At 37.2% G+C, this 24,911-nt stretch overlaps 1 protein-coding gene across 1 annotated transcript; it reads right to left on the reverse strand.

Moving 5' to 3' along the window:
* Window positions 1–8,067: 8,067 nt before the first annotated feature.
* On the reverse strand, window positions 8,068–24,004 carry CD83 (CD83 molecule). The gene is made up of 5 exons (XM_081952661.1): window positions 23,893–24,004; window positions 23,596–23,726; window positions 17,696–17,909; window positions 17,492–17,598; window positions 8,068–12,137 (listed from the first exon to the last, which is right to left on the reverse strand). Exons 1-5 carry the CDS (start codon window positions 23,933–23,935, stop codon window positions 12,072–12,074), a joined length of 561 nt encoding a protein of 186 aa, XP_081808787.1. The 5' UTR covers window positions 23,936–24,004; the 3' UTR covers window positions 8,068–12,071.
* Between the last annotated feature and the right edge of the window lie 907 nt (window positions 24,005–24,911).

Raw genomic sequence — 24,911 nt, forward strand, 5'->3', positions numbered from 1 at the left:
TCAAATCTAATTGCATTTGAAAGAATTAAAATTCATTCTCAGAGAAGTATTTCAACACCTATAAGAAGGTAGGAATAGGGGATGAAGATAGAGGTGGTAATAGCAATAAGACTTACGTACAGCCGCATAATGCTTTACATCATTCTCTGGGTGTTTTACAGTGTCAGCATTATTTGCATATTTTCCCCCAAAATCTGGGTCCTTGTTTTATGTATAAACTGCAGTTGTCATTCATGAAATCTAGCAGAAGATATCTCTCAAATATTTATTTGAAAAGGTTATAAATTTCTGATATTAAGGGATGCTAAACCTAATCAACATCCAGATGGGGAGAAAAAAAGCTCTAAAGTTCTTTTGCTGTAACCGCCTTTTGTAGCAAAATCTTCACCTGATATTGTGGAATTTATGATGTATTTATTGTCAAATAATATAACAACTGTGCTCCAAGCACTTGATTCTACTAAGATGGGACTAATGGGGGGGAAAAACCAGGAAACAGCTGCACGGTTCTGTATCTGAATGTGTTTCTTATTTGGCATATTGTTCACTAAATGAGTCTCTATGTTTTAGGGAACAAAGGAACTTTCCCCACACCCTGCTCCCCAAGATGTAGTTTAGGAAGAAGTGAGAATTTTTATCTTCATGAATTGTTTAATCTATATTCTGATAAGTATTAATAATATAAATATTTTTGGGCAAAAAATCCCCTGTAACCAAGAAAACTATACCATTTTCCTTTTTCAAAACGGGATGCTCAACTATTGAATGACTCCGTATTCTTTCAGCGCAATGCTTAATGTTCTGCTGAAGGGGTCCTGCAGAATTCAAATCTATAACAATTTCTCCATGAGCAACAAGAAGGATGATGGCATACACGATGTATGGTATAATTTTGGGATGGTCTTTCCTTCTCTTAATGAAGAGGCTGGTGAGACTGGCAACTAGGTGTGATGCAGGCTGTCAATCCACACTCAATCTCAGACAGATTATGGAAGAGAAAGCAAAGGAGGGATGGGTGGAATTATAACAGGGAGCTAGCAATCGCAGGGTGAGGGGGTGGGGTATGGATCAAAACAGGACACAAAGAAATTGAGCCACTTCGGAAGATTCATGCAGACACTCAACAGAGGAGAGAAAAGCAAGGTAGCTGGGGAAGAAAAGTACTTTCTTTGACAAAGAAGCCTATAACAGTTCTCTTCCCCCCAAGGATAATTGATTAAATCTTTATAAGGAATAATTTTTGGTAAACTCTCATTTGAGCCAGCTCAACTTGAAAACTTCACTAATAGCAAAGTTTACAGGTTACCGACAATTTGCAAATAATAGCCTTAGTTAGAGACTGTTCTCTGGCATTTCTGAATAAATGTAACTTGCAGAGATGATAATGTGCTGTAACAATTATAGCTGCTGCTTATGTCCAGCATTGATTTAATGCAAGAAACATACAGTAAAGATGAGAGGCTGTTCTCTGTGCTAAAGTGAGCAGGGTTACAGGATTTATTTTAGGTTCCTTTAGCCATGGAGGAATGCCATTCAGCATATGAACCATCAGACAAATATTTGTGAATGCTTTCAAAGCAGCACAACAGAAATTAAGAATTGGAGAATGTAGTGATACTTGCCTCTCCGATTGGTCAGACCTCTACATCAGCTCTGATTTCTCTTCAGGCCATGTAAATCTTTTGTCTTATACATCGATTATTTCTAATCTGTGGACCAAAAAGTCTTGATTGAATATTTATAATTCAGAGTTGAAATGTGGGTTCCTTGGGGCTCTCTGAGTTTGGTGGTTTTCTTGCAGACGTTTCATTACCAAACTAATTAGAGGCTCGGGGGGGGGGGGGAATAAGTTCAGGCTAAACCTTAAGTAGACTGAGAGGTGTTGGAGCCCTCAGACAGAACGGATGCCCAATTTGCAGATCCTTGCCTAATGGCTCCTGCTTAAAAATCTATCTTGTGCACCAATTGGGACTCACTCATGCCTTGGTTTGGACTTCCACTTTGGATTACTGCAGTAGATTCTAGATAAGGTTGCATTGAAAATCACTCCAAAGCTACAGCTGATCATACAGCCATGTAAGTAGTTATGGGCCTGTCTTGATACATCTGTGTAACACCGTGGCTTCACAAACTGCACTGTCTCCAGTGTGTTTCCTAGTGCAATTAAAAATGCTAATAAAAGCCTAGAAAGCCCTTCATGACATACAGTTGTTTACCTTCTCCAATTACTTCTGCCCATCCCACAAGGTCTGATAGTCTAAGGCCCTTCATTGAAACTGATGGAACCTAGGTGGTGTGCCTTCTCTGTCTCTATGTCTGCCCTTTGAAGTAGCATATTTCCTCAGATTTGGATGGCTCTGATGCTAATCACCTTTCATAAAACATTAAAAACTTAGCTTTTCCTCAGGCACTGTGCCAGGAAACTTAAGTGAATCACTGTTTAGGAAGTTATTGATGTGGTGGTGTGTGCCACCAAAACTGATAAGTTTCAGCGTTGTTTATTTGTTTATTTTAATTTGTTCACTGCCTAGAATTGTATTGTATTATTTGATCATACAAATCAAATAAGTGTCATATCATACTATAATCATACTATTATTATACTATAAGTTTCTAGAATGCGTTTCTTACTATTTGTACACCTCTTTTATAAAGAGCAATTATTAATGTACTCTCATTTTCCAAACGCATTCCAAATACTGCCATTTTGAAAAGTTCAATATTAGTACAAAAATTATGGTGGAAGAAGAATAAAATGGTGTAGAAAGTTTTTATTTTCTATTATTTTGAGAAAATTTTTATATCTTTTCACAGCCTTTCATGGCCTCCTTATCTTCTTTTTAAATTGTAAAAATATTTACTTCAAAGTATCCTTCGTTGTCTGATCCCAAATAGCTAGGGTTCCTGTAGATGGGACAGCATCTGAATTCAGATCCTTCACATTCTGGTCTAATTTGTCATGTGCATATGCGATGAGATTAAGCCATTAAATTGTTTTATTTGCTTTGAAAAGAAGATGTGAAAATTACTCATAGAAGGAATATATTTTAGGAATATATGCCAGAAGTTCCTAAAACATTTCAGCTCAGCATGAATTCTGATTCTGCCAATATACCCAAAATGGAAACAAAAAGAAATGATGTATCTTGATACTGTCTCAGTATAAGTAGCAATAGCCAGTAATCAATATAGGTACTACAACACACTAATCATCTCAATCTGCCATCGTTTTTTTCATGCTAACTTGGAAGGAATAATGGATTGTAGCTCAATAAACCTGGAAGGAATTATGTTGGAAAAATTAATCTAGATTGTGATGTTTTGGTGCAGATGGTTCATTCCCTGCAACCAAAACAACAATAATAATCTGAAAAAAACTGTAATGACTAAAAATAAAATCATACAGTATATATTATATAGAGCTATTAAATCATACAGTGGCAAGACTTTGATCTTTGAAAAATATATTGTTCCTTCCAGTTCCAATATCTAGTCTGGGAGAAATTGACTGATTTTCTAGAAGAGATCCCTGGGCAACAATACATTTATGATTCCCTATACTATTATAATTCCCATGTCCTATGTATTGATTTAAACACACCAATTAAGTAACCGTTTATGTAGTCTAATTGATCATAATGTCCCCTGTTTTTTCCTAAGCCAATCTGATATTAAATTGGGCAACTTGCCTAGTCTCTTTATCCTGGACATCTCTCTCTATATGGATCTATAAAGATATTTATCTAGCAGCCTTAAACATTTTCTTTTCATTGAAATCCTATTTTATCCCCCATGATCATCCATACAATTCACACCCTAATGAATTATTGTTTATTATTATTGTTGTTGTTGTTGTTGTTGTTGTTGTTGTTGTGATAGATCTCTAGCCAAGGAATGATTCTTCTTGTAAAGTCCCCCTGTTCCTCCAGGAGACTCCCCTGGGTATATATTAAAACCAAAATGGTCCTACACAATCATTTTCAATCTATAAAACTCAATTCATTTCTGAGTCCCTTCAGGCATTTATCTTACAATTGAACCTAATAAGGACGAACTCTCTCCAAAGGCTACATGAGAACATAGAGCAACCATTCCCCAACATTTCAGAGTATCTAAATTATTGCCACTTTCATGTCTTCCATTCTGAGAGAAGGTCTTTCAGATTAGCAAAACTGAATTCTTGGTTTCCATTTGGACAGACCCAGGAAGGAATAAAATAAATTGCATATTCCATATTTTACTTAAGGGATATCATGGTATTAAAGATTATTAAATACATCCTGTAACTTTTTTGTCATTATAATATCCAATTTACAGTAATCCCCTGCAGCATATTTGAATGAGCCCCTTTATTACTTACCTATTTGACAACATTTACAACAGCTACCAATTTATATGGACTCTGGTCAGCTAACAACGTAATGTACAATAAAGTAATAAAAATTTAATTTCATAAAATGATAACAACAAAGAAAATATATCAAACTTTCTATCAGGGTAACTCTCAATCAGCTAAAGCCCAAGGCATCTTGAAATCACACATGTATGCCAGTTGAATCCTTTACAGGACTGGGATACCTTTCTCATGATCATCCATACATGAAACCTTTCACAAATGGTTTACTGCAATAATGACTGCCTAGGGTTGCCCTTAAAAGCTACTTGGAAGCTACAGTTGGCCCAGAATGCAGAAGCATAGTAGTTATCCTTTGGAATATTAGTTAATCCATTTGAAACTCTAAGTCTATACAGATAGGTAAATGAGATGGTAGAATCCCAAGGAGATAAAATTAACTATTGTTTTGGCTTGGGGGTGGAATAGTCAATTATTACTTGGTTGCATCTGATGTAATTTTAAAAAGTATTCAAAATGCCCTGGATGAAATGCCTTGTCCCATTCAAGAACTTGAATGAGCAAATATATTTGGCTCTCTTTGTTTGTGTATCTAAAATCTATAAGTGGAATTTGATGTTATCTTTATGGACATGTCTCTATGTACTCATGTGACATCTCAACTACATGGGTTACACTGCTTGTGAGCTTCTGGGTTCAATTCAAGGTGTTAGAGGTCATTGCTAAAGCACAGGACCCAGATATAAGTAAGATTGCCTCTCCGAGTTGTCTCTGTCCTCCCAAAGATCTGATAGGATTGACAAGTTTTGGATCCCATATATTAAGGTCAGTGGTGGGATTCAAAATTTTTTACTACTGGTACTGTGGGCATGGCTTGGTGGGTGTGGCAGAGTAAGGATACTGTAAAAACTCCATTCCCACCCCACTCCAGGGGAAGGATACTGTAAAATCCACATTTCATCCCAATCAGCTGGGACTTGGGAAGCAGATAATAGATGGGGGCAGGGCTAGTCAGAGGTGGTATTTACCGGTTGTCCAAACTACTCAAAATTTCTGCTACCAGTCAGAACCTACTGAATACCACCTCTGATTACACCTTGTGTGTAACCGTGTCTGCTAGAAATAATAACAATAATGGTAATAATAATAATAATAGCCTTTATTGTCATTGTACATCATTTAGCACCAAGACATTTATGTTCTTGTTTTGTTTTTTTTAAAATACCCATTTTCCCAATTGATGTTAACTTTAAAAGACTAATCTTGGGATGCAACTTTTTAACATTTTCAGTTTCATTATGCTTACCCCTATAAAGATAACAGCTAAATAAATAGTATCCAGATGCTGAGTCATTTCTCTCTCCCCATATAACTTTAAGAATATACCAAATAATAAAACACATTGCGTAACCATTTGAAAACTTCACACAGTTAATTAGGTACAATTGTCACCAGCTGGAATGAAAAATAAACTATGGTTTGTATATTAGCAGCCAATTAATTCTCCAGGTGCCGATCTCTTTATAACAAAAATAATGCTAATGTTACACAAGTAAAAATATTAGCAGGCTTCTCAAGGTGTCATATAATAACAAAAACTCTAATATCAGCACAATAAAAGGGATGGGAAGATCTTTAGTATGTTCAGAATGTTGACTGCTAAGCAAGGACTGGACCAAACTAGACTAGAACAGAACAACAGAACAGAATCCTGAAACAATGCAGTCTAACAGGACATTTTGTACTAACAAAAATATGAGATTTCTAAATGCAGATCCTTATGTAGTCCAAAAATCTATATCCAACTTATTGGCCTACCCGAGGAAACCTCAAAACAGAAATGCAAACTACCTTGTAAATGGGAGGAGAACTGCAGCAGGCCCATTAGGACAATATCCTCAGTGCTAAGGGTTATTGGTTGATACCTGTGGGAGAATGAGGAACCTGGAAAAGAACGAAAAGAGCATGGGGACATATTGGAATTTTCAATTTTGGTTAATCCTACACTCCTCTGAAAATCCAATATTCGTAAGCCTTTAACTACATATCTGTATCCTATTAATTCCAGTGGGAATTAATAGAATTTACCTCAGTCTGTGTATCTTTAGTTTAGTGTTTTAGTTTCTCTCTTGCAGGTAGAATGCTTCAGATTTGGTAGATTTAATGGTTGAATTTCTTAACTAGGTAATTACCTAGATGGCTAGGTAATTCTGAGTTGAAGACCACACACATGGAGGATTCAGTACAGGTAGTCCTCAGCTTTCAACCAGAATTATGCCAAAAATTATGTTGTTAAGTGAGACATTTGTTAAGTGGATTTTGGTCTATTTTATGACTTTTCCTGTCACAGTTGTTAAGTGAATCTGGGTTCCCCATTGACTTTGCTGGTCAAAAGGTAGCAAAATGGTGATTTCATGACCCCGGGACACTTCAGCCATCATAAACATGACTCAGTTTTCAATCATGTGACCCTGGTGAGGCTTCAATGGTTGTAAATGTGAAAAATGGTCATAAATTAAATCACTTGTTTCAGTGCTGTTGTAACTTTGAACGATCACTAAATGAACAGTTGTATATCAAGGACTACTTGTATATAGGTTTGGAAGCTATGCCTGTGACTCCTCAACAATACCACTGGCCAAATAAGGACACGCAAACTAAGACAGGCTCTCTAAATCTAGGTCGGGAAAGGCAAAGAGAAGCCTCTTATAACTCTTTAAAGGAGGAAATTTTAGAAAGCATAATTGCAAGAATTATTGCAAGAGTTAACATTACTTTTTTATTTTCCACTATTAAAACATGAGTAGATATGTCCAGTCACAGAGATAGTTATAATCAAATGCCCCCCCCAAAAAGGGGGGGGGGGAGAAACAGCCAAGATGTGCCTTTTTAAATATTATCCAAGCCCCTCCTAATTAAATAATTTTTAGTTACTTTGTCATCTATCAAAATTTCACGGCATGGTTTAAATCCATATGGCACTGTTGCATGCAGGCATAATATTTAACAGCTTCGGTTTATGAGGGTAACTAAAGTATCCATAAACCTAAGCTTCAGTGGTTTGGGTTTGATGCGCAGATTCAGGGCATCAGCTCCATTGAATTGAAACTCAGAGGAGAAGGGTGCCAGTTATTGTTCAACAAGTAGCTTCAAGGTATAAATGGAGGAATAGTATGAATAGTGTACTCTGAACTGGGATTTACCTAGTGGTTACTGTGAAAAATTCTATGCTGTATCTCCAGTTTAATTCTACGTTATGCCAGTACTCGGATAAGAAGATGCTTTCTGAATCTTCCTATAGTAGGTAAATCTCAGTAAAGCTTTGGCCTTATAGGCAGAGGCAGTTATTTTTCATGACTGCTTCAAGATGTTGCAGTCTCAAGTTGCCATATACATACACAATGAACAGCTGGGATGCCTTAATTGTCAACCATTCAAGATACAATAAGTCATCCATTGATGTAGAGGATAGGGTTCTCAACCTTGACAACCTGAACATGTTTGGACTTCAACTCCCAGAAATCCCCTTCCAACCATGCTGGCTGTGAAATTCTGGGAGTTAAAATCCACAGATGTTCAAGTTGCAAAGGTTGAGAAACAGTGATATAGGCTACAGGTGGGGTGTCAAACTCACATCACGGCTGCATCATGCGATGTATCAGGACTTTTTTCCCCTTCACTAAACCAGATGTGGGCATGGCCAACACGTGACGCATCTGGCCCACAGGTCAGGAGTTTGACAGCCCTGGGATACAATAACCAAATCTTGAGAGCTTAATTGTGTTTTCCCTTCCTTCTTCTATGCCAAGGAATTAAATAGAACCATCTAAGTTTCTTTTTAATGATTTGTTTTTTCACAGGCTTAAAACACATTTTTATAACAATTGCTGCATACTTTCTCCAAAGTTACCTTTGTAGCTCTCTACGTTGAAGCCTACATTTTGACTCACAAACATAAAATTGCTTTTTCATGTTGTCTCTTTTCATTGTACAGCCTTTCAAATTACACAAAATTGTAGAGAAAGCAAAGCAATTAGTATCTAATATACATCCAGTGTAGTCAAATCCCTGCCTTTCAATTGATTTACTCCTCTCCTAATTAATCTACCATCTTGAACTTCCCATCTTTTTATTTATTCATTGCTCAATTAGTTCAGGAGCTTTTCAAATTGCAGTCTTCACATCCTGAATTCTCCCCACAGGTATGCAAAAAGACTGAAAATTGTCTATTTCTCTTGAATCCCAGTAAAAACTAAACATAGAACTAAGGTGTACTTTGGACAGTCTAACTAACCCCAGAAGAATCACTGTTCAGCTTTCTTATAAAGCAGATTTAAATTCTACCATTTACCACATGCTGACTTGAATTCATTAAAAAATGGGATTTGCATAACGATCTTCAGTATTTTCATTGCTACTTGTAGATTACTGCAGAATTGACTGCTAATCAAGGTAAGATAGAGTAATATACAAGCTGATTGTCTACTATTTGCTACTGTGTTATTCAGAACTCCAAATTTGGATTGTATACATACTGTAGTTATTTGGAGAAAAAAGAAGGTACATAAAATATGTGTAGACATGTAGCTTCTTTCAGAATAATAATATTCTCTTAACATTGTTTTCCTTGCATACTGATGAGGGGGGGAAATCAATTTTAATCCTCCCAAAAGCAATGTAGTGTTAAGAAGGTTACTAGACATCAGTAGCATTTGGCAAAGTCTATTATTGTATCATGTTTTGTTCTATTAAAAATGAGCAAAATCACATGTGCCTGTTTTTAATATTTGTTCTTAAGGATAAAAGAGAACAGCACTTAAACAGTGATTTTATTATATTAATTTATACCGATGAACCCAGGATAAATACAACTCATACAGCTTATACTCAAACAATTATTAGCAATATTTTCACCAGGAAGAAATAACAAATAAGCACCCTATCTTCAGCATTCTTCCACGAGAATAAGTTCCAGTGAATATAGTGAGATTTATTTTTGAATATGATAGATAGAATTGCAATGCTGTTTTTGATTCAGATATTTCATGTTTATGCATCTGGGGGGGGGGGAGTCCACCCTTTCCACCTTCTGCTATCTGTTTTGTCTTTTTCACTTTTGTCAGGCAACTAACCCATGCTAAAGACTCCAGGATGATGAACGGTACCTCACCAAATCAACATGCTGGGAAAGCTTTATTACACTATGGTAATGTTTGCCACATAATTCTTTGTAATTTCCCCTCAAAGCTACTTTCCTCTGCTTCCACAAGAGGATATGGTCAAGAAAGACTGAATCGGCCTTCCCCAAACAGATGCCCTACACAGAGAGGTGGAGCTACAGCTGTGCAATCTACTGAAATGAAGTCAAGAACATGCGAAACGTACAAGGATAGGCAAGTTGGAGTTAAATTAAGCAACAGCTTATTTTTGACTATGCTTAAAATTGGAAAGGAGAAATGATTATTTAAAGCTCTTTTTTTCACACACAGGTGATCAATGCATGTTTGAAACATGAAATTCAATTATTCTGATTTTCATTCCGAAGCTTCAACCATGGAGAAGGCACTTAAATTAGGAAAATGATATTCAAGAAGTTCATGCATTCGTGTCTCTTTTTTAAATGAATATAAATTTTGTTACAGGTATTTAATCCTCTTTTCTTAAGAGAAGGTTCTTATGAGAAATCATTTTTTTTAGTAGGTAGCAGTTGATTTGGCAGACCCAAATAAATAGTGTGCCATATTGTATACATGTATCAAACACTTCAGGAATGTTTCCTACTATTCTCCAGCTCATGAAAGATGCATTTCAAATTGCAACTATATACTGCAGTTCCTTTTATATCTGGATATGGAAACTGATGGTTCAATCAGTTATTTATTTGCTAAGTTAAAGCACCATATAACATTAGAGCATATTTTTGTAAATTAAAAAGAAAAGAAGATGCACTTAGCAACACTATGAAAATCATATACCGTATTTTTCGGAGTATAAGATGCTCCGAAGTATAAGACACACCTAGCTTTTGGGGAGGAAAACAAGGGGGGAGGGAGAAATCTGTCTCTGCGTCCCAGCAATTTGCCTCCTTGCAGCAAACAGCAAACAGTACAGACGATATACACTGTTTATGGTGTTACATTTCAGACTATACTTACACAGATGCTGTTAAAATTGATGTGGCTTTCTGGAAGTATATGTTATTCTCTGCTATTTAAAAGAAGATACAATAGCACTGGGCCTCTTCAGATCAAGCATTTATTTTAAAAAAGCTTTATTTTGTTAAGTAGTCTAGAACAATAATAAAGCAGTCTTTAAAAAATAAGTCTAATAATTTGAACATTCTATAGCCATTTATAATTATTAACTTACTTCCTTACAGCAAACAGCCTGTTTCAGTTTATCCTGATTACCACAAGGAGGAAAAAAAGCCTGCCTCTGTCTCCCAGCAATTTGCCTCCTTGGAGCAAACAGCCCGTTTTACTTTCAATTTGAGTTTCAGTACCGGCCTCCCTGATGATCAGCTGTTTCAGGCTGCAGGGATTGCCATAGCCTATTGCCGCCTCTGCAAGCCCCATTTTCCCCATTTGCTGCAAGGAGGTAAATTGCTGGAAGGCAGAGGCCAAAGGGTGGGGGCGAGTGAGTGGGCAGGGCTACATTCGGTGTATATGACGCACCCAAATTTTCACCCTCTTTTGGGGGGGAGTGCATCTTACACTCCGAAAAATATGGTATATTCATCTTGCAGAAAATGAAATACAGTAGTCCTCACTTAATGCCAGTAATTGGGATTGGCAATTCCATCATTAACCATTCCAATGCAGTTGTAAAGTGCAATATCACATGAACATGGGAAGTTACAACAGCAGTTGTGGCAATTCAATTAAGTAAATCCCACATGGTCATTAGGCAAGATATCACATGATTACTATTTGGAATCCCTGCTGGCTTCCCCAATGACTTTGCTTGTTGGAAACTAACAGTGAAGGTCACAAACGGCATCCAGATGATCATAGGATACTGCAACCATTGTCATTGCAAGCCGATTGCCATGTGCAATTACCATGGAGCTGCTCCAGTGGCCACAAGTATGAAGACCTGTTGTAAGTCTCCTTGTTCAGCACCATCATAACTTTGAATTGTCTTTGAATGAGTGGTCATTGAATGAGGGATAGCTGTAATGTTCTCTGAATTTTTCTTATCTCTTACTAAATATATGATACAACACAAAGGGCCTTGCCAGACATGATTTCAAATCCATACAAGGAATTGAGATCCCAGTTGATAAGATTTCAGTCACTGGTTGATTGCTGAGCTTGAGTTTTTTCTTGCTGTGATAGTTCCTGTTTGCCTTACTCTCATAATTGGAGCAATCCAGAAGCTGGTGCAATTAAAAGCTACCAATAATTGCACTGAGTGATTGGTAGGGAGGGACATTTGGACTTTTATGCAGATCTGAAACTATATCTGATAATCCTGATGAGTCACAAAATACTCACTTGTAATGAAATGTGAGGACTTGTAGTCCCAACCTAAAGAGTACCAGACTGAGTAAGGCACCTATGCAGTTATATCCTTCATCTACAGTATTGTGACAATATCTATTTGTTGACATAGTACTATTGACGAGCTTCTGGTAGCACCACCAAATTAACTGATAAGATTGTCTTTCCCAATGCTGTCCAATATTGGGTAATACAAACCATTCTTTCGATAGGTACTACAAAGGTAGAGTTTGCTTTTCAGATTTATGATGATCAGAAGATCTTCTCTCTTTTAAGCATGTCTAAAAAAAAAGAAAACAATATTTGACACAAACTGTCTTAAGGCTGAAGTAAAACATAAATGTAAGCAAATGTAGAAGCAAGGTACAAGTTATTAGCATTTGTAACTTAATCCCTTACATTATAATTAAACCCTTAATCTCTTCGGTAAAACTGTTTTTTTTTAAAAAAAAGCCATTCCAAAACAAAGATGCAAAAATGTTAATTTGGAGTTTAAATATCTCAAATAGTTACTAACTCACAAGCCCCCCAATTCCTAATTTCTCTGAAAAAAAATATTATAAGAAAAAAGAAGGAAGAAAAGTGCTATTATGAAATGGCTGTGCAATCAGAGCAGACAGCCAAGAAAGACAAACAGCCAGGAGGAAATGTTCAGGAAATCTTTTGACTAGTAGGGTCAGTGTGGTATATAACCAGTCTGAACCCAAGAGAGGGATCAAACATCTAATCAGTGTCAAGTCCCTTCACACCCAAACAACATCAAGTCCAGCCCACATTAAATCCACTGACTCTTATCTACCACCAATTTGTTTTCATGATTTGTAGTCCAGGTTCTTATAGAGACCTTAAGCTTTCAATAAATCTTTATATTCATTTGAACGGCCTGGATTTCCTGATTTTCCCAGCACTTGACTGACAGGCTTCATTATCTGGAAGTTCTCTAAGCTAATAATCATCATTACATCTAGGGTTACTATATTCCACAAGTTAATAGTTTTGAGTTCTGAAGAGAGGTATCATCTATAGCCTGATTATGTCACCAGTTATTCTTAAAGAGTAATCTGAAGACAAAAACACCTCCATGGGTTTCCTCTTCTCCTTTAATATTGATTTTAGCTTTATAAGCCTTTATACAATCCTGTCTATTTATCTGAAAGAGGAGTTATCATAAAGGGGAGCTATCATAAAAATGAATATGTTGGTTCTGGCTTAGATGTCCCTATCCTCATTTCTGAAACAATATTAATATCTTCTTGGGTCCAAATATTGTTGTGGACTATGTATTAAATTTAACAAAAGGTCTGCAACCAGTGTAAATAATAAATGAATAAAATAAAAGTCTTAAATGTTCTTTTTGAAAGTTAAGCAGTTGGAAATCTACCTAATGTAAGTTAATTTTGTGCAGGTAAGGCTTTATTAACATAGAAATGTCCCATAACCTTTTTTTTCTTGAAATAGTCATTTCTAGCATAAGTCTCAGCTTCCATCAATTTAGAAACTCCACTACATTTCTATCTCAAATAAAGTTTAAGGCTGTTGTTTTTTTTAAAAACCCTGGAGAAACAAAGAGGTACTATAGAAATAACCTCAACTATTTTCAGGCGAGCGAGCAGAAAAATATTATTTTTCTGTTCTGTCTTCCTGTGTTTCAATTAAGCAATTTCCTTCAACATTTATCAAGCCAAATCTTATACTGAATGGCACAAATTAAAACCAAAGATTGATGATATCAAAATACAAACATGTAACAGCTTCTTACAAGATCAACGAGAGGCAGATTTTAGCTAAGATAAATTATCTCCTCAGCAGATAATGTTTGATTAATGCCAATGAATATGGTAATCAAGCAAAGGCAGAAATTACACATGACAGCCAATTTGGTATATGGATAGAAGTTGGGAGAATGTGAACTCTAGTTTTGCCTTAGGCATGAAGGTCAACTTGGTGACTTTGGGCTAATCACTTTCTCTCAGGCCTAGCAAGAAAGAAATGGCAACCACTTGCCAAAGAAAACTGATTAATTCAGGCAGTCATGAGAGTCAACAACGAATGCAAAGGCAAGCAAGCAAACAAGAAATGATGTACAGTACATCTTATGTATTGTATTTGATGTTACTTTACTTTATCCTTAATGTGGTTTATTTCAGAAATGCAATTCTAACCCATCCTTGATAATAAATCAATTAGCAATAAGGTGGCTGCTATGTTTCCCACTTCATTGGGGACAATTTTTTTATTTGATGCTGTTCAGTGTAAGTACTTCATCAATAAGGTGCATAGGATTGCAATGGCCTCTCAAACATATTGGGTACAGTCACAGGATCCCTCCAAAAATTGTCAACAAATTGTTATTTTTAATGTGTTTGAGAATAAGAGAAGTATTACATTCATTGGGTGTAATTTTAATTGTCCTTAACTGATGTAATGAGATTTTAATGTAAAGCTCCTTGAATCAGCTTTAGTATTTTGTTCTGTCCTTTCCTGTCTTAGAAACCAAATACATTTCCAATCTGAAAAAAAGATCTAAATTGCCTAATTCCAACACTGAGCAGATGAAAATGACACAATGCAGGTACTTGGGTCTCTTGATTAATCATGTCCTTAGTTAGGACAAAATATATTAATGATTTCTAAATTGGCACCTATACATTGGTATATACACATTGGAACGTATACATTTTTGCATGTGTGCATCTCTATATCTCGTCTTCTTCTTCTTCCTCCCTTCCTCTTTTTTGGGGGGATGATGTATCTCTTCTTGCATGTAAAGAGACACCCTAAAAAGCAGCACTTTGAAACTGCATTTCTGAAAACCCTTCAGAAGCTTCAGCCGTCTTCTTCCTTTTTCTTCTGAATGACATTCCACAGTGAGGCAACACCAGGACTCAGGAACTGAATTTGCTCTATAACAGCAACTTCCCAAGGACTGGACTTTGATAATACAGATAGTCCTCAATTTACAACCATTTGTTTAGTGACTATTCAAAGTTAACAACAGCACTGAAAAAAACGGACTTATGACCTTTTTACACACTTACCACCATTGCAGCATGCCCTTGGTCACATGATAAAAATTCAGACGCTTGGCAACTGCCTCACATTTATGATGTGTCCTGGAGTCATGTGATCACCTTTTACAACCTTGTGACAAGCAAAGCCAATAGGGAAACCAGATTCACTTAATGACTATATTACTACTTTAACAACTGCAGTGAATCACTTAACAATTGTGGCAAGAAAGGTCATAAAACGGGACAAAATTGACTTAACATCTGTCTCAGCAACAGAAATGTTGGGCTCAATTGTCGTTAAGTCGAGGACTACCTCTATAAGGAACCTATAAAGGCTTTCCATGTGTTTATTTTTTTTCAGTCCATGAGTAAAATAACTTTGTTATTGGCAATTTTCACTAGGCAGAAGCTGTTCCCCTAACTCTGGGATGGCGAACCTATGGCACGCGTGCCACAGGTGGCACACAGAGTCATTTGTCAGGGCAAGCAAGGCGTCGCCCTGTCAGCTGAGTTCAGCTTTTTTTAAAGCCATTTTTCGCCCTCCCCAGGCTCCAGAAGCTTTATAGGAGCCTGGGGAGGGTGAAAAGAGCCTCTTCCCCCTGGAGGCTCTCCAGAGCGCAAAAAACCAGCTCTATGGGCAAACCGGAAGTTCGGGAACGGACTTCCGTTTTGCTCGTAGGGTCGGTTTAAGCCCTCCGGAGGCTTCAGGGACCTTCAGGAGGCTTTCCTAAAGCCTCCAGAGGGCTTAAACAGAACCTATGAGCAAACCGGAAGTGACTTCCAGTTTGCTTGTAGGGTCCTTTTTAGTCCTCCGGAGGCATCAGGAAAGTCTCCTGAAGGTCCCTGAAGCCTCTGGAGGGCCTCCGGGGGGGCAGTTTTTACTCTCCCCAGGCTCCCATAAAACCTCAGGAGCCTGGGGAGGGCGAAAAAAGCATGCAAAAAATGGGAGGAGCGTCTCTCATGCGTGCATGTGCACGGGGGTATCGGGCGTTGCATTATGGGTGCAGCACACCCGTGCGTGACCCCCCTGCACTCCCCCCTTATGGCACACAAGCCAAAAAAGGTTTGCCATCGCTGCCCTAACTCAAGGTATTTTAAAATCCATTGTTAATACATCAGGAACCTCAGCTGCACTTCACTGTTTATGCCAGGGGTGGCGAACAAGTTCGACAAAAAGAGCCAAAATTTTAAACTGTGAGAGTCAGAGAGCCACACCACGCAGTGACCTGCCAAAACAGACAAACACTCACACAAAAGCATATAATTTTAACAATAATATATTAAACACATAATATAACATGCTCAGTCAGGTGTTTTTTGTTATAAATTTTTATAAACCCATTAGAGCTGCTGTATAACTTTTAAATCCATAAATAAGTGGAATCTCTGTCCACCTAACAACCTACAAGATTACTTGATGACCACAACCAGGAATGCCACACTTGCAGTCATTAAACAAAGCAGTCACATATCTCGCTTAATGACTGCTTTGCTCAGTGACGAGATTGTGATTGTAAATCGAATACAACCTATACATGGGTAAAGCCTGGTCCTAATATTATCTTCCTTTAACCTAATATATGTATTATAATATATATATGAGTTTGGATTATCTTTGATATCTATTACAATTACAGGCTGTGAAAAAAACACTCGTAGAATTTTGGGAAATATACTAACCATGGAAATTCAATTAAATGTTTCCTCCTATTAAAAACTCTGCTGCTCCTGAACCCAGAGCTTGTATTATAATATATATATGAGTTTGGATTATCTTTGATATCTATTACAATTACAGGCTGTGAGAAAAACACTCGTAGAATTTTGGGAAATATACTAACCATGGAAATTCAATTAAATGTTTTCTCCTATTTAAAACTCTGCTGCTCCTGAACCCAGAGCTTCAATATGCAACCATTATTATTAATTTGAGCAATCATTAGAACCTCACCGGAATCCTGCAGCAACTGTGCTAGACTTTGAAGCATTATTTTTTTGGGCGCAGCAGAGGGCGCTGTTGAGCTACACCCGGAAGTACTGGTGGAGAGCTGGTGGAGTGCAGGCAAGCGTCGCGTCGACCATACTTCCGGGTTTAGCGCGCGATCCGAGCCACAGTAAACTAAATAATGGTAAGAGGCAAAGAGCCTCATTTATTTTGGCCGCGAGCCGCATGCGGCTCGCGAGCCGCGTGTTCGCCACCCCTGGTTTATGCAGACAGTCTGTTTCTTTGGAGGTATTTCTCACCCTTCTTTGGTTAGCTTGATCATTTCGGCTCCATATAAAAACCGATCATTATCTGCAATTGTCTCTCTTTCTCTCCCCCCCCCCCTTGCCCCGCACAGAAGCTTAGCATCTTGGTCACTGAACTTCCAATGGCCTGTATTTGTGTATGTCTTACTTACAACCAATATTTCTTCACTAAACAACATAATCAGGCTGCGCAATCATGCCAGAAGCTTCCTTCAGAAATTAATCCTCTAAATCCTAGAGGACGGGGAGTGAAGATAATAAACAGAAGAAGGTGAAGGTGCCAATATATCTGCATTTTCTTGTTATGCAGGAAGGAACACTTGAAAAAAGTAGTAAATAGAATCCTAGGGTAGAAAGAAGTGGAAAACACTTACACAAGTAAGGATGATTAGTAACAAATAGAAGCTCCCAATAGTGCTCAGCAACATTAGTTCTGTGGTGTATTTTTGGAGTTTCAGATTTTGCGATTCCTTCGGACAGCCTGCAAAGCAAAATTGTAATCTTTACGTGATTAAAGTACTTTGAAAGTTCCAACTGCAAGGAAAAAGGAAAGAAATTGGCAAACAAGTGTACCATACCTATTACTCTGAGTATAATTGTACTTTGGTTGTATTCTCTGACTGGTTCCAGTAAGATACATTTATAAGTTCCACTACTGAAGTGCGTAGCATGTTTAATCTTCAGAAAATGCCAGGTGCCATTAGAAATCTCTAAGGAGTCGTTAAATCCTCTTGAATATGCATGTTCTTTATTATATTCCGCATCCTTCGGTCCTTTGTTGTTTTCATCAATCTATAAATTTAATGACAAATTTAACATAGAGACTTTTGATTGCAACTACATGAAACTATTTATATGCCAGTGCTAAACCATTACAGCAGCCTTCCCACTGTGCTGCTGCCCTTCATAAGTGTTTGGACTGCAATACAGTTTAGCAAAAGGGGAAAAAGTCATGATATGTCACATGATGGTGCCATGACAATGCAAGTTTGACACTCCTGATCTATTGCTTTCTTTAATCTGGCACTCATTCAGATGTTCAGGCTGGTGGCAGTGAGAGGCAGCGGTGGGTTTCAAGTTTTTTTAGAACCTCTTCTGTAGGTGTGGCCTGCTGTCAAGTTACAAGACCCCTGCACCCCTAACCCTTTAGAAAAAAACCCACGGGTGTTCAAACTTGACAGCTTTAAGACTTGTGGACTTCAACTCCCAGAATTCCTCCTCCAGTCATGTTGGCTCACGAACTTTGGCATTGAAGTGTACAAGTCTTAAAGCTGTCAAGTTACAAGACCCTTGCACCCCTACCCCTTTAGAAAAAAAACCCAGGGGTGTTCAAACTTGACAGCTTTAAGACTTGTGGACTTCAACTCCCAGAATTCCTCCTCTCGCTCTTCATCTTGATGATGTGTGGATGGGCGGGGGGAGGGAGCTGGAACCGGTTCTAAACGGCACTGTAGATTTGTGGAACCTCTTCTATAGAAGAGGTTAGAACTGGCAGGAACCCACCCCTGGTGAGAAATGAGCTTGAAACTCTTTCTGAGGATGCGAAGAAGTAATATTGGTGTTAGAGGAACGACAAACTAGAAATTCTTAACATTAATTGAGAATTAACATAAGTGACCAACGTTGCTGAAGTTTAAAACAGATGAGATTTTAAAGGCAAATCTTCAAAACTAATTAAGGAGAGAAGCAACCTAGAAGTAAGAAGAAATTTCCTGACAGAACAATTAATCAGTGGAACAACTTGCCTCAAAATGTTGTGAATGCTCCAACACTGGAAGTTTTTAAGAAGGAATTGGACAACTGTTTATCTGGAATGGTATGTGGTTTCCTGCCTGAGCAGGGTGTTTGGACTAGAAGACCTCCAAGGGGTTAATCAAGGGTTTCCAGTCTGGAGCCTTCTGGGTGCTTACTGGAATTCATGCCTAGAGGTCCTGGTCTCCTATTTAAAGAGTGCTGGTTTATCTTATACTGTTGAAAATGGCTCTTTATAAAGCAAAATACAGCATTCAAGAGATAATTAGAGCCGTTCTTAGAATTCAGGAGTTCTGTCAATGGCTAAATCTGCCACCCTAAGCTCACACAGGGCAAAGTGACTGGTGAAAGCTTTTCCTGCAGTGAGGGAAATTCACCAATAGCTGCACCTTAACTTGCCATTTTTAAGCTTTCAGAAGGGTTATCACTCACTGATTAGAGACCAACTTTAAAGAAAGCACTCTAACTCTAGACAAAGCAACTTCTATTACTATATTGTGCTATCTCAAGCAGTTGGAAAAGAGCAAGTCCAAAGCAAAAAATATTGTCAAAGCATTATTTTTTTACCATGGATAGATGCAAAGGGGGGAAGGCTCAAAGTATTGCAAAAGCAAACTATTTTATTGTAAGTTTGGCTGCGCCAGAGCTCAGCTGGAAATAAAAGACTCAACTTCCAACACTTTTGACATTCTAGAATCAGGTAGACTCAAGAATTGCTTTCAAATCACCACAGAATCCTGGTATGGAGCTGTTTATTGCTGCTAAAGCAGCTTAAATTGATGATGTTACTGATTATGAGAATGAGCAGTAGGCAAGAATGAGGGGCACCTGCCTGAAATGCTTTGTGCCTGTGGCGCTGTTTCAGCTAAGTCTGCCTCCAATTTGATTAATATTTAATACATATTTTAATCTTCGCCATTTTTATAGTCCTGGTAGCAGATTGGGGTGGCTCAAATGAAGCAGGGCCAAATGAGCCATGTTAGAACTAGACAAGTAAACTTTAAGATAGGAAACAGTTTCTAATGATTAAATAATCTGCTTTAGTAATCTGCTAAGTCCAGTGTATACAGGAAAACAAGATATAAAGGTAATATGTGCAAACTGTACCTTCGGGGAAAAATGACAGGCCAAAAAAAATGGCATAAGGCAATTAGTGTCCTTTCCAGCGACAATTCTTCAAAAACATAAGTGCAATATACTTATTTTTCCTTTTAGGATAAATTCTTTCAGAGCCATAATAACATTTGCCTGTGGGGACATCTAGTGGCCATGTCTTGGTTTGACAGGATGAATTATTTTTTGCCTAAATTTTTTACAAGGAAAAGATATATATATATATATATATATAATTGGTATATATATTTGGAAACTATTATATTCACTCTTTCTGTATTATAACTTTTAGGTGCTTTTTTTTTACTTCTCTGAGATTGTGTGTGTGTGTGTGTGTGTGTGTGTGTAAAAGAATAGTATACTAAAAATTCAGTATAAAAATGATTTTTAAAAGAAAAAGTGGGGTTTTTTTGCATTTTTGTTATCCTTTAGGACTTATGAAAACTCATAAAATGGTTTAAATTCTTCAATAAATTTCTGTGAAGTCCCTAGAGAGAAAGAGAATCTAAACAGTTTGTATATGAAGTTTATATACAGTTTGTATATAAATTATTAATATTTAATAATTATTATAACTCAGAAACATGATAATTAGTTTTAAAAACTGCAAATTTTTACAATGCATAGTTAAAGTATCAATAGCCAGACATTCTGCCATGAAAAATTGCTGCTAATAAATGTGTATTTATTATCAGTGCTAATATTGTTCAGCATCCAGTTTAATAAAGTGCACAGAACCATCATTCATCTATAGATAGATTCTATCTCATCAAACAATTTTTCAGAAGCCAGTTAGGCAGAATAGAAATGAACCATCCCTCCTGCTAATCCAGAGCGCTAATCATTTCAATATTCCCATCCTGATCCTTTATTTTTTCAGTTCACTTAATCTGAAATAAGAAACGATTTCAGCATAATGTCTCCGAAGGCAATCCTACACCCCATGAAGTTCATGAAGTTTCCCTTACTCTCCTCCTGATTTGCTATATCCTCTTACCTAGGAGGTCATTATGAGAGGAATTCACTCTCCTCAACTTTACACTGTTGGCTGCAATTTACAGAAGTGGGAAAACAGCAACCTTCCAAGTATATCAGATTTAAGCAACTTTTTAGAATATACATCTCCCAATAATATCTATTTTTGGGAACTTAACTGATTTATTCTGTCTCTCTTTTGGTTATTTGAAATCACAAAAAAAGTTTACATTTTTCTTTGAATTGCAGCTCTGCAGATGGGTTTTCCCCCCCATTAGTAGGAACTCTTTGTCTTACTCATCTCCCAGTCATCACTTTCTCTTCTCCTTCTCTCCTCCATCCCTCCCACACAATCCGTGCAGAGGAAGCAGTATTTGGTTCCTGGAACTTGTCTCTTCCTGTGTATTTAGAACTTAACTCACCCTGCCACCGATCCTATGATCCCCACAACAACATGGAACCATGATACCACGCCCAGGGGATAAATTGTTGCCATATGAGTATTCCACCAAAAAGCTAACATGGCTGGAAATCTTTTGGAAACAACCACAAGAAAATTGAATTTGTTTTGACTGCACAGAATTTTCCTAACAGGTGTTTTTTTTTCTAAACACAACAGGCAAATAATAATTATAAACAACGAATATCTGGGGAATACCTAAAAGACAATTGCATTTATTGCATTTATTACAGCATAAAAGATAATAGATATAGTCTGTCTTCATCAGATACCATGCATTGTTTTAGTTGTTGATTGATAATGTGGTTACCCTTCTGAAAATTAACCTGGATCACTATGATCTTGTTATATGTTAAGGTAAGTTGATCAGAGGGGGTATTCAGTAGGTTCTGACCAGTTGTGGAGAACCGATAGCAGAAATTTTGAGTAGTTTAGAGAACTGGTAAATACTACCTCTGATTGGTCCCATCCCCAATCTATTCTCTGCCTCCCGAGTCCCAGCTGATCGGGAAGAAATGGGAATTTTGCAGTAACCTTCCCCTGGAGTGGGGAGGGAATGGAGATTTTACAGTATCCTTCCCCTGCCAAACCCACCAAGCCATGCTACGCCCACCAACCCACACTCACAGAACCAGTTAAAAAAAAATTAAATCCCACCACTGAAGTTGATGTGTGTTTAACACAATATCTATTCTAAGTCTTTCATATGTGCAGTATAACTACTATATTACATATATAGTGTACATCTTATTATTTGTACAGCATTTTCATTCATTTACATTTTGTATCCTTTGTTATATGTTAAGATGAATTCCAGCTATTTTTTTAAACTCAGCTTTAGGATGAGTCTTTAACATATTTAACATACCTAGTTAATGGGTTATTGTTATTTTAGATAGAAGATCTTTTTAACAATATATCCCACAATAAGCTGGAAAATCTTGCTTTTGTTACAGTCTGATCATTAATTTGACACAAAGTGTAGTACACCCTGCAGAGTGACATTATTCTCATAATTCTTAAGCAGCAAAGTCAAAGGTTAATTGTTTGTATTTACTACACAGTTCATAATTATCCCATACTTGTGACTTAACCTTAGAGCTATTTGAACTTTACAGTGCAAAATGTCATACAATTTGTTGGGATTATTATTTAATAGTTCCCTGGAGGGCTTAAATACACTGCTTATTGATTAGGCCCTTAATAGTTTTTTAAGTGATTAATTCTACTATTTGCCTGTTTGCCTGACTGCATTCTATCAAGTTTGCAGCTCAGTGCTGCCATTATCTTGAAATAATTCCACTGATTTCTTTTTAAAAATGCAAAAGAGCTCGAGAGAGAGAGAGAGAGAGAGGCAACATGGTGTATTATTCCAACTGTTCTGAACTGGTATACAGAAAAAAAGAAGCAATGCATTCCTTGTTCTGAATGTTAGGCTCTCATGACATAATTTTGCTTTCATCTGCAAAAGCCCTATTCTTCAACCTGGAGACCCCCGTGTGTGGGGAAATACAGCCTACAAACTCAGTAGAATACAGGTAGTCCTTGACTTACGACCATAGTTAAGCCCCAAATTTCTGCTTCTAAGAGAGGCATTTGTTAAGTGAGGTTTGTCCCACTTTACAACCTTTTGTGACACCGTTGTTAAGTGCATCACTGCAGTTGTTAAGTTAATAACACCATTGTTAAGTGAATCTGGCTTCCCCATTGACTTTGCTTGTCAGAAGGTTACAAAAATAATTACCACGGGACACTGTAACCATCATAAATATGAGTCAGTTGCCAAGCATCTGAATTTTGATCCCGTGACCATGAGAATGTTGCAATGACCATAAGCGTAAACAATGGTCATGAGTCACTTTTTTCAATGCCATTGTAACTTTGCTCACTAAATGAACTGTTGCAAGTCAAGGACTATGTGTATTAGAAGTTGTTCTTCCTAATAGGCATGCATGCCCACTCATCAGAGTATTATTTAACCATTTTCAGATAAACACTCATGTAGCTAATAATGCAATATATGAACTGAAACAACTGCAGCAATCTATATGATTATGGCAACATATTTTTCACCCTCTAGTATGTCATCAAAAATCACATACAAGGCATGAAACAGAATCCAGGCAGGTGTGGGAAATGAGAAGAAAGTGAATCACAGCAGTTTTGTTTTGTCTTTACCTTATGCCAGGAGATAGTTCCGGTTGTGAGCTGTAGATCCTGGAAAACCTTACAAGGGAGAAAAGCATCTTCATTACAGGTTGCCTCAACTTCTTGTGGGACAGCAACTACTGCACGAAGCCCACACCAGACTGAAAAACAAAAGATACCAGGAAAAAAAGACAATAAAAATGAAGAGCTGTAGGGTGATTTTCCAAATGAAAGATACTTTTTTTTTTCAAATCAAGAAAGATCCTGAAGGCGTGGAGAAAATGAAGAGGCAGAGAGTAATAAAACAGCGAAAAGAAAACTATTTACTTTGACTTAGGAAGACAAGCTGATAGCAATGCATTGAGGCCATGAATGCTCAGCCAAAGGGGAGATCTTGGTTCTTTTCAGGAGAAGGCAAGAAGAAGTGAAAGAGATGCTGTCTAACAGCCTGTAAAGATCACAGGAAACAAATTATTGGGGATTTCCCCTCCTCCCCAACTTCAAATTAAGGAAGTCTTAAAGGCCACAGGCTGGAGGCAGAAAGTCCCACAGGATAGCCTTCATCTTTTTAATAATAATTAAAAAATAAGTATAATCAGAGATGCAGTACTATAATAAGTCTTATCATAAGGCCCATAAGGCTACTTTGGAAAATTATTCCATATTTTCCCCCAAATAACCACTCAAAAACTCAGTAACTCACCCAACTCTTCACTTGGAACATTTTACAATATTTTTATATGAGGTTAGTCTAGAGAAGGCTTTTTTTCCCCACCCCTTGTGTTTCTTTCCCCACACTTCCATGCAATGTCACTTTCATGGTTTGAATATCATTAGGCAGCAAAAAATAATAATAATACAAGAGAACGTTATGATAATTCCCCTTTCCCCTGAATTTGCAGAGTTGTAAATTCAAAAGGGAGAGAATAGAATAGAATAGAATAGAATTCTTTATTGGCCAATAAAGAATTGGACACATAAGGAAATTGTGATTGGACACACAAGGAATTTGTCTTTGGTGCATATGCTCTCACTGTACATAAAGAAAAATAAAATAAAATACATTCATCAAGAATCATAAAATACAACCCTTAGTGATAGTCATAGGTTACTAATAAGCAGTCAAATTCTACTAGGAAACAAATAAAACTATATACATTTTAAAGATACAAGCAACATGGTATATGAGGTATGGTGGACACTTATATAGCTCCTATCAGCAACTATTGAAAATAGCTGTATTTTTTTTCTCAACAATCATGCAGCAATCCTCCAAATGTTTACATTTATCAAAACATTGTAAGGAAAAAGCCTTCATTCAAAAGTAGGAAACAGAGACTACGCAA

This window comes from Natrix helvetica (genome assembly GCF_964273705.1).
Source record: "Natrix helvetica genome assembly, chromosome: 4".
Lineage (NCBI taxonomy): Eukaryota > Metazoa > Chordata > Lepidosauria > Squamata > Natricidae > Natrix > Natrix helvetica.